Source organism: Petromyzon marinus, chromosome 10 (genome assembly GCF_048934315.1).
Source record: "Petromyzon marinus isolate PM22_M1 ecotype Great Lakes invasive population chromosome 10, UKy_Petmar_22M1.pri1.0, whole genome shotgun sequence".
Classification (NCBI taxonomy): Eukaryota; Metazoa; Chordata; class Hyperoartia; order Petromyzontiformes; family Petromyzontidae; genus Petromyzon; species Petromyzon marinus.
In genome coordinates, this window is record NC_133676.1 from 3,538,856 (window position 1) to 3,549,898 (window position 11,043).

General features: G+C 50.1%; 1 protein-coding gene across 2 annotated transcripts in view; it reads right to left on the minus strand.

Moving 5' to 3' along the window:
• Positions 1–11,043, minus strand: part of GALNT4 (polypeptide N-acetylgalactosaminyltransferase 4) — a 19,385-nt gene continuing 8,342 nt past the window's right edge. For both annotated transcript variants that reach the window (XM_032951716.2, XM_032951719.2), the window contains exons 7-13: positions 9,995–10,180; positions 7,581–7,698; positions 6,113–6,289; positions 5,852–5,983; positions 5,035–5,145; positions 4,183–4,335; positions 1–3,344 (exon numbers count right to left, since the gene is read on the minus strand). In XM_032951716.2, the coding sequence (XP_032807607.1) occupies positions 3,216–3,344; positions 4,183–4,335; positions 5,035–5,145; positions 5,852–5,983; positions 6,113–6,289; positions 7,581–7,698; positions 9,995–10,180 (1,006 nt within the window). In that variant the 3' untranslated portion in view covers positions 1–3,215. The remainder of the gene's footprint in view (positions 3,345–4,182; positions 4,336–5,034; positions 5,146–5,851; positions 5,984–6,112; positions 6,290–7,580; positions 7,699–9,994; positions 10,181–11,043) is intronic.

An 11,043-nucleotide genomic window follows, 5' to 3' on the forward strand; every position in this document is an offset into this window, starting at 1 on the left:
TGCATTTAAACGTAAAACACGATACTGTATTCGTGTGTTCAAATCATAGGGGGGGCAACCCGAGAGTGAATCACGAGCACCGCGTGGGCCGACTCTCCACTCGCAGTCAACGAAGGCACTTTCATCAAGACGGAGTCTGACACCCACACGGCGCGAGACGCGAGCGCCCCACCCCCCCCCCCCACGGCAGAGGGCAAGCGTCGCTGCCAATACGGGAGATCTCGTCTGACGTCTCCGCTGGAGGGCATGGGCCGCTGACACCCCGTCGGCAGCGTGCACCGGGCAGGCACGTGCAACGTGCGTACACACTACCCCCCCCTTCCCCCCCACTGGTGCGGGCTTCTCGGGCGTTCAAAATTATATCGACACACAGCTATGTGCTGGAGGTGATAAATGACTCGAGCAGATGAACATATGCACGTATTGAATTCGCTCACGCAGTGCTTGTTTACTAGAATTTTAACGATAGAAAAACACCATTCCACGCGTCCTCTCTCCGACTCTCGGCCCACAACGGTGTCCCACCGCTGTAAAGAAATTCGAGATGTTGCGTTCACAAACTACGCGAATTAACATTGCAAATGCTGTGTTTAACCTACTGATGCCAAATTTAAATGACCAATGGACTGCGTGCGACTTCAACCCACACACCCAATTCCCTGGCCCATGCGGTGGCTGCTCTGCCGTCCTATCCAGTGGGGTCAGTTGTCACACGCTCCAACGCTCCGCAAGAATTCGCCCACAAACATCATGGGCCCTCCGTCGACCACCAGGAGCAGCAGCAGCAATGTGTCGACATGTGCAGCAGCGGAGACGTGCAGTGGCGCGCGCGGGCGAGGGGGGTCAAACCAGGGGTCAACAGCAGAGGTCAAAGGTCAACACAAGGAAAATTCGAAATTCGAAGCCAAATGCCAAAATTAGAAACCGAAATGGGAAGTCAAGAAGGAGAGTCAAGCGTCAAACAAGGGGTCAAACGTCAAAAAGAGAGGAAAATTCCAAACACGGGAGTCCAATGTCACAACGAGAAGACAAAATACGGGCTCAGTCCACAGCAGTAAACACGCAGTTTGCAGAAGGGTGCATGTGCAGAATAATCAAGTTTCTCCCGTACGCAAAGGTAGAAAATTCATTACAATTCTAACAACGGTAATGATGATCCCCGATCCCCCTCTATGTTTAACTTACGACCGAAGAGTTTGCTTGCGCCGTTCCTCGGGCAACGCAATGACATTTTTGCACGCGTAATAAACAAAAAAGACACGGACGCAAAAGTCCGCAGCAGAAAAAAACTAAAACCTTGCAGAGAAACATAGACGCGCCGATCACAGTATAATCACTTACCAACCGGCAATGTACAGTATCAGCAGAGGTTACGGTTAAAGGCTTTTCATGACAGAACCGTGTGCAGACAGCTGGGGTATTCGCCGGAGGTAGCCGTCTTACTTAACGGTTTGGAGCAACTAACCCGCAGCACCACCAAACTCAACCGCAGCCCCAAAAGCAACTCGCACACCGACAGTATCTCCACACAGCATGACGACCAATAGCCCTGCCTCCCAAGCACACAAGGTAGATTTGCGATTATCATCGCGTTGGAATTTGATATCCGCTTAAACTATAATTATCCCTAAACGTCTACTAAAGTGGATTTAATCCCACTATGCAACTGCTAGAAATAATAATTATATTTTTAAAAAGAATGTTCGAGCAAGATCGCCGCCCCTTGCTCCTAACGCTTCACACAGGGAATGAGTAAATATATCGAGAGCTCGGGACATGGCCACGCCGTCCCCTCTGTGGTGCGGCAATCGGTGACCGCTCCCTGCGCCCTGCACGGAGTGCTCCTCCTTCTGGGAGCACAGCGGGGCACATGCACTCCTCCCTCTCCCAAGGGGAACCAAATACAGTATTCACCACTAAATCCTAAAGCCCTTCGAGGGATGACCCTGATCATCGATATCCACCGTGTATGCAATCTGCACGCATATCCCGAGCAGTGCGCGAGGTAAAAGGGAAACGTCACTGTGAGAGTCGCACTCCGGGTGCTCATCGTTCAGCGACCATCGCCCGTTGCGCTGTCCGAACGCAGCGCAAGACCGTGTCTCGCTCCAGGCTTCAACAGGAAGGAGATCGCAGCAATGAATGGACTCGTTGCAAAACCCGTCCACATCCACCGGCCGTGACCACATGCGCTTTTGCTAAAGTAGCGAGCGGACGCAGGAAATTAATAGTCACCACTCAGCCATGTGACATCTCTGGCAAAAATCGTGGCGGCGGTGGCACGCACGCTGCACGGGAGTGGCTTTTTCGCCAGCGGAGAGGCTCTGCCATCAACGGATACAAGCAGGAACCTACGCGAGATCTTATAATGCTGCTCAAGCTGGACACGGTGTCGTGGCACGCCAACAGTTTGAGGTGAAAGCACTTTGTGCCTGCAGAAGCCACGGCGGCATGACTCGGTGACACAGCCGGCAAGAGCCCACGTATCGTCCACACGAGTGCAAGCCTAGGCACGGTTTAGCACTCGCGTAAGCGGAAATACAAACGTTGCATAAGGATTTGCACCAACTAAGCGAGCTGGAAAAAGGTGTTTTTTTTTTTTAGTAATGGCACAGCTGGCCAACTGTCATGAGGCTGTGCTGAGTGGCCCTCAAGGCTAATTGCCAGAGTGGCCTCTTTGGTCACCACTCATCTCCAGTGCCTTAGTTTCACTTGCAAAGATCGAAAAATAAATTTCGAGTAAAATGACACAAGGATCTACACAACTACCGCAAGATAAACAAATTCGCTCCTCCGCTTTACAAATACTATACATAAATATGCATATATTGGTGGGATATAAATATGCTCTTTTTTTGATAAAGGCCACCTTTGGAATTTCTTTGGTAAGTAACGAGCGATGCAGATTTACAGCATCGACGTTGAGCTTTGGCCATCATCGCACACACCCCTTCACACCGGTCCGCGCCAACACCGCGGTACAAAGGGTGGTCCCCAATTTGGAACATTTTGATCCTGCGCTCAGTAAACACTTGCCCCCGCCAACGCAGGTTTGTCCATGGGTATAACCCCATTTCGTGGAACGGTCATGGGAGAACACGTGGGTCGTCATTAACCACCGGGTCCCAATCGTTTGCGGTAATCTTTGGGCATGGCGCGAGGGTCCGGGGGAGGGTTGGGAGGGGAGGGTGAGGTGGGGGTCAAAGGAGCAGGGGTCACTGGAAAGTCCACATCTGGTTCTTGTCATCCGGCATGCAAGGCCTGATCTCGATGTCGGCCCGGCCGTCCGGTTTGCGGAATGCGGTGAGGCACGCGTTTCTGTGCGCGTTGTACACAGTGCCATCCTGAAAAGCATAAGCACGCGCATACACACAGACGGGCACGGGCAGACACAAACACACACACACACCGAGGCATGGTACAATCAATTAGATACGAGCTAGAAAAGCGTGAAGGGAAACACCCTTACACCTCACGCAAACAACTCCGGCGCACATGCCCATTGTTAGAATATAATATATGACGTCAGCCTGGAGAAACAGGAGTGAGAGCAACGTAATTAGACAGTCGAGGAAAGAAGGGCACAGTAGATTCGACATAGTAGGAGAATGAGTCTGGACAGGATCCAGTGCTTGGCGATGCCACACAGAAGTGGAAGGAAATAAGAGTAAGGGGAAGACAGAGAATAGCAGATGGATAGACACAAGGACAGATCATCTAAAAGATAAAGGATTGAGATTGAGAGAATCCATGATGCTGGCGAAAGACAGAGAACCATAGCAGAAAATAATCTGGCCCCGCTATCGCTAAATGGCGCTTCTGCCGCCATCTGGAACGCTCTTCCTTCCGATATTAGGAAGCCACTGGAGCTATGCACTTTCAAATCTAAATTGAAAACTAATTTCTTTAGAACTGCTTTTTGCTTTTAGTTTGTTGTCCTTCCCCCCACCTCTGATTAGCACGGTCAGCTACATATGGTGTGAGAGAAGTTCAACATTCATGCATACAAATGAGCTTTCGGAAGGGAAGGGATAACGGTACTTTGAGTTAACTTTACTGTCGGACGAGTGACATAAGGGAACGCACCACCCCATTGTTATTATTGACCACCTACGCTTGACCAGCAAGGCCCACGCTTCCCCGGCTTGAGACTAAGTTCACGTTCAGCCGGCGGCGACGCACCTCGCGGAAGTCCCACATCACGCTGGGCGGGTTGCTCTGACTGTCGGGCGGGCAGTGGCGCATGGCCACCTGCGGTTTCCCGTCGCGCACCTCGGCGCACAGCTCCGTGGCCGAGTTGAAGCGCAGGTCCTTGCGCGTCGTGTACTCGAAGAACTGCGAGGGGGCAGAGGTCGCACGTGTGAGTGATGGGGGGGGGGGGGGCGTGGCCCCACTCTCTCCGCACTTTCACCGCATTTCACATTGAGGGGGGGCACGTTTCGTAACGACTAAACATGCGCAGGGCTGCTGCAGCGGTGGCTTGCTGCCACGCGCGCTGTGCTACAGGCCCCGAGTGAGGGACGGAGAGCTCCAACCTTACTTTGTGATGTAAAACACAATGGGAAACATCGCTTCATGCTGAACACACACCCACGGATTGATTCACATAATGCACAATGCTACACGCGCCGCACTGTGAATTTGGCGACCCTGCGTTTGATTCCTGGCCGTGGCTAACAACAGTGACCAGTGATATTTGAACCGGTTAGGAGCGGACTCCCAAGACCAACATGGCCTGGGGAGGGTCTCAGCCATCAGTGGATTGAGGGTTGTAAACTATAAATAATTATTTCGCTTAACCAGGCACAAACATACACAAAAAGGAAATAGTTGCCCTGGCAGTTGTAATGTATTCAAGCATTCATGGCCCAAAAAACTGGTTACCTACGGCATGTATTTTCACGTGTGTTAACCGATAGGTGAAGTGTACAATGGGTGAATGTGAAGTGTGAGTCTGTCGAAACCAAGGCTTAATATGACGTGTCAGAAAAACTCAGTGTAGGGAGAACTCAGGTTCAGCAGCAGAGGGTTCACCTGGTTTCCACCCTGGCCATGGCAGGGGTACAGCGACAGCATGGCCCCCGTGGGGTTGTTATCCGGAGCGTTGTAGTCGATGCACTCGGATTGAATCCCCTTGTTTTGAATCTGGAGAAACCCGCACAATTCTAGGGTTAGACAAACCCCGCAGCTGCCCGTGCCTGTGATCTCAACAACAAATAAGCTGATATTTCCAGGATTCAAGGAGGAAAGAGTGAGGATGTGTGTGATGCGTATCATGCAAAGATAACTGTAATTGTGCATGTGTATGCTTGTGTGTGTGTGTATATATATGGGTCAGGGTGTGGTACAGTGGACAGCAGAGGTGGTGCATATAATAGTGATCTCAGTAATTTAACATGGAATACCTGGGTCTGTTCTGTGATCTCCTGCCAGTGACATCAATATTATTCATAATAAGGGTTTGTGGGTTAGAGAGCGTAAGTATGAATGTGTCGTAACCCTCCATCGTCCGACACAGGCAATTAGTAAGGGATTTGTCACGTAAACAAAACGCCAATGAGTTACTACCTCAGCCCACTGGTGTGTTGGAGAGAAAATCCACAACATTTACAATTTGAGTACGATGTTTCGCTGGTAATTACATCCAGCATCATCGGGCGATTATTCTGGCAAATCACTCACGTACAATGACAACTCTTGCCCCAACAGTCTGTTAAATCCTCTTGTTGTAAGGGGTCTATAGTCTGTGCGTGGGTGTGTGTGTCCACGAGTACATGCGTCACACGCACACAACGCAAGTGTGAACACGTGTGCATGAGTACGTGCGCGTGTTCGCGTGTTCGTGTCTCACAGCTCCGTGGAACCCAGGGCGATCCTCAGGCACGTGTAGGTCTGGGTAGATATTCTTCAGGTACCACTCAAAGCTCTTGCAGCCGAGCTTCTCCCGCAGCGTCTTACGCTCCGAGAGATCCCCATACTTCTCCTGCACAAATACACGCACGCGCGCACACACGTGAACGCGTGAACGCGCGTAGCAACCGCAAGCGCCGAAGCGTCAACGAGCCGGTTGCCCGGCGAGGCGATGATGCGAGTGGGGCGAGCGGGGCGGCACCTTGCGTCCAGGCGGGTTGCGGTTGTAGAAGTGCTCCTTGTAGGAGTCCATCCAGACCTCGGCGGCGCGCACCGTGTTCTGCAGGAATCGCGGCCGCGGGTACGGCGCCTTCTTGGGGAACACATGACCCACGTGCGAGCAGGGGTGCACCTCCAGCGAGCCGCCGCACTGCCACACCTGGAGGGGAGGCACCGGTGGGCGCGCTCCAGTTTAAACGGGTTGCTTGGTCAATGTGACTGCGGTTGCTCGTGACCAATAACCTGTAATGCGACTGGTCTCGTCAGATCTCGCAAGTTAAGCAGGCATGGGGCCTGGACAGTGCTTGGACGGACAGATTACATTTCCTTCAGATGACAAGGTGAAATTTTCAACAAAGTTTCCAACATTATATTTATATAATATCCTAGGTGGCCGACTTATTTGTATTAGGCCTCAAGGGCAGCAGAGGGCTGTGCAGTAATATCCATTGTCGTTTAACATTCCCCAAGGATCCCCCTTATAGCCTTAACAAACTCTTCAGACAAGTGCTTTTCGAAAACAAGGCCAGCACGGTGCCCGACCGCCTTTGTCCCCCGAGTGGCGATGTTTACACATCACATCAGGTACTCATTTTTAGGCTGAGTCCATCTAGAGGAGGCCCAGGACCCAGGATCAGTTCAGATAATTGTCACTGATGTTGGTGGCTGCGAGCTGGAATCGAACTCGGACCACCAGATTTGTAACGCAGCGCGCTAACCATTGCACTATCGCTCCCCACCCCTCTATCACCACCCAGCAGTGATCAGCATGGTGCAGTCGCCAAAATATCCCTCAAGGACCTCATACAGATGATAAATGACAAACAGGCCATACATGTACGTGGACCACAATTCGAGTAACCCGATGATCAATTCCCATTTGCATCTATCCAGAAAAACCTTCACCGAGTCTCAAAGCTCTTTTTCAGTAGGGCCCTTCTTTGGGATGGTTGGCCGATCCAGTTGACTTTCAAAGGAATATTTTGTGCACGTGGGAGGACAACGAATGGCCGTATAAACCCCATGCATAGGTTTACTTAAGAGGTCCGCACAGTCAGATTCACGAACCAAGCCTGCTGTAGTGACATTTTCAGGTGACCATGCAATTGGGTCTGTTTGGGAGTTTCACAAACCTGCGCGATCCGCCAACCGTTGCCAACAAAGCGCTAGATTACAGAAATGCGTGACAACCACCACACCGGCTAAAAATATAAAAATTACCAAAGCACAATTGTGTCAAAGTAACAATCCTAGCACTTGAGAAACTGTTCATACACACACACACTCAGCCACTTACACACCCCCAAACATTCAAGAACTAGACATTTCCCTTTGTTAGGTTTGTAACAAGATAGTCTGTGTGACCAGGCGCTCAAGCAGTTTTTTTTTGGTGGGTGGCAACACTCCATAAATTATCCGCTCTGCAACCGGAGCCATCCCAGTAGACTTACCCGGAAAGAAAGCTCCAGGTTCTCACCACCCCACACCTCCATGCCCTGGTCGTACGTGCCAATGTGATCAAAATACTTCTTGCTCACGGCAAAAAGACCACCGGCCATGGTGGGAGACCTACGGGAGGTGCCCAGGGGGCGGGGAGGGAGGTACAAGAGATAGACAACTCCTATCATTAGTTCATATCGTAAGACCCAATGGCATAAAAGGCCCAATGGCATGGAAGTCACAGGGTGGTACACTGTCTGGCTGGTCGGTAGCAATGGAACCGGGATTCCACGAATGGAAGTTCGATGAGTTTGGTTCACAGGTGGCACGACGGGACAGCCGATCCATTGCCCCGCTTAATGAATTCATATCGTAAGGCACACAATATAAGCAGAGCCCCAGGCCATATACCAACTCATGGACAAAATCATAAAACATGTTGTTACATGCGTTCGTACAGTGTCACAGTGGCTAGCACACTGTACGGTGAATCCAGCCATGGCTATCATCATTGGTGAGTGATATCTGAATTGTTTCTTGGCTCCCCTTTCACCAACACGCATTGATCACTGTGGTGACGTATGGATGAAACACATTATTTTCCACATATAACAATGGCTTTTCACACGAAGGTTCCAGGATTTTACATTGCATATTTATGCGTTTTGCATCAACGGTGACAGCCGATACGTTTGCAACTTGCTTAGGTGTGTCTATCGAATGTACATTGTGCCTCACACCTCATTGATGCATATTCGCTCAAGCACTGTGCCCACATGCAGCCCTTTTGTAAATCCATTGGGGGATGAAGGCCTCCCTACACCGTGCGAGTTGTGGGGGTCATTTGACCACGCTTCACCACTCTGGTCAGTGCGGGTGGATGAAGATGAGAAGTGTCGACGTGGGACCGTAGAGGTACAGTACAACGATGGATTTTACTACACTGCACTCTACTTCCCATCGTGCAGCCGCGCATCAGCCTATGGCATCCCGTTTGCGGACAGTGGTCACTCGATATTATGTGCTTTGCTTTACATACCGTGTTGTAAAGAATGTTAATTAAATAAAGCTGGTCATGAACAAACACGCGAAAATGTGGAAGGTAAACACAGCTACGGTTACTGCCCGTCGGCATACAAGCACTGCCATTCAGTGCTCTCAAGCAAACGCTACACGTGTCCCACGTGCCCCCATCTGCTGGGGCTGCGGTGCGGCACGTGGTGTGGGTTGGGTTTCAGGCCGTGGGACCAACGTGTTCACCTAAAGCAGCACGGTGACGGAAACCCATTAACCCAAAACAATGAGCTTTGTGTGGCCGGTAGGGAGCGCGACGGGCGTGGGTCGGGGCAGGACGCACGCCGTCCTCGCGACTCGTCCGTGGCCACGCTCCGTGACAACACCCGCCCCCTGCACACGTGGCGGGCCGCCGCCTCGACGGCCGGGAGTCCCGGCCGCTTTCAAGTTCTCTCGCTGCGAGAACCCTGAAGCCCAGCAGCCTCTCGACCAGCCCAGTTCCCCACCACGGGCAGGTGGGGTGTTGTTATGCAAAGTTCCTTCGTGTCGATTACCTTCAATAGCTATAACACTCTTTTTTCGAAAGTAGTTGTTTCCAACCAGCCTGTTTGTTAATGAACGCCGTACAAGATGTGGATGTTGAGAGCACTCACCTGCCTGGGCTTCATGAAAACTAAGATATACACAAGTGTTATCAAAATCAAATGAGTAACTGCTGATCTCATGGTGACAGCCCTAAATCAGTGATGGAAATTTTGAAATCAGATAGCAGGCCAGAATCGAACCATAGGACAACCCCAGAAGCTATCATGCACATGCATAATTTGAATACTATTGTATGTATGTTGAACTTCTTTTGCACGTAGCCAACCGTGCTAATCGGAGTTGCGAGAGAAGGACAACAAATATTGTTATAAAGACCAGAATAAAATTCGAGAATAGGTTTCCTCATTTTTCTGGCAACAAAACAGCTGTGTTAAGATGTTTAAAACACCAAACTGAAACTTTTACAAGGAATCATGTCTGCATTAACCACAATACTTGTGGTCATAATGTAAACAAAAAACATACTCAGATAATATATACGCATCAGAACATGCATATATATGCATCAGAGTATGCATATATTATCAGAGTATGTTTTTTGTTTGCATTCTGACCCCAAGTATTGTGGTTAATGCAGACATGATTCCTTGTAAAAGGTTTCAGTTTGGTGTTTTTAACATCTTAACACAGCTGTTTTGTTGCCAGAAAAAAAGGTGAAAACCTATTCTCATATTTTGGTACTGGCATAGGAGGTCCCATGATGACACACAGAATAAAATTCCTCCTCCACTCGAGAGTGCAGGAGGAAGACAAAGCCGGGCATCAGCGCCCTGCCGGGGCCGGCGTGGCACCGCGCGACGCGTACTGGATGGGCTCGATGCGGGAGGCCCGGCGCGAGCGCTCGTGCTCGGGGACGCCGTGCCACTGGAAGGTGAGGCGCCAGTCGAAGCCCCCGATGGCCGGCTCGCTCGTCTGCATGTAGAACTCAAACGTGTTCCAATCGATGGTGTCGATCACGGGACAAACAACCGCCGTCTCCTTCTCCCAAATCCTGCGGAAAAGCGTCGGGGTTGGCGCCGACGATGCAGAATGGTGATTGCATATTGACGGACGGTCACAATCTGTCCTCAAATGGTGAATTTTATCGGTAGAGTGCAGTCCAAAAAATTGGCAGGGAATGATTTGTAACGATTTAGATTCATGATTCGATACAAGACTGAATCATTGTGTTGCGCCTGTTGTGCTGTACAGAAAGAGTCAGCATATTTATTTGTAGTGAGAAGCAGCCAAGGATAGGGATAGGGAAAAATAAAGCCTTGAGCATGAATTTAAACTGGGGCAGGGAGCCAACAGCACAGGCGGCTTGAGGAAGTGAGTCCCACAGAATGAGCAAGCTCCCACTGAGCGAAGGGTGATTTGGATGTTTCAAAAGAGAGCCTTACTTGCTGAAGGGAAGAGTACGTACAGCAAGGGAAAAAAGTATTTGATCCCCTGCTGATTTTGTACGTTTGCCCACTGACAAAGAAATTATCAGTCTATAATTTTAATGGTAGGTTTATTTGAACAGTGAAAGACAGAATAACAACAAAACAATCCAGAAAAACACATGTCAAAAATTTAATAAATTGATTTTCATTTTAATGAGGGAAATAAGTATTTGATCCCTCTGCAAAACATGGCTTAGTACTTAGTGGCAAAACCCTTGTTGGCAATCACAGAGGTCAGACGTTTCTTGCTGTTGGCCACCAGGTTTGCACACATCTCAGGAGGGATTTTTGTCCCACTCCTCTTTGCAGATTTTCTCCAAGTCATTAAGTTTTCGAGGCTGACGTTTGGCAACTCGAACCTTCAGCTCCCTCCACAGATTTTCTATGGGATTAGGCCACTCCAGGACCTTAATGTGCTTCCTCTTGA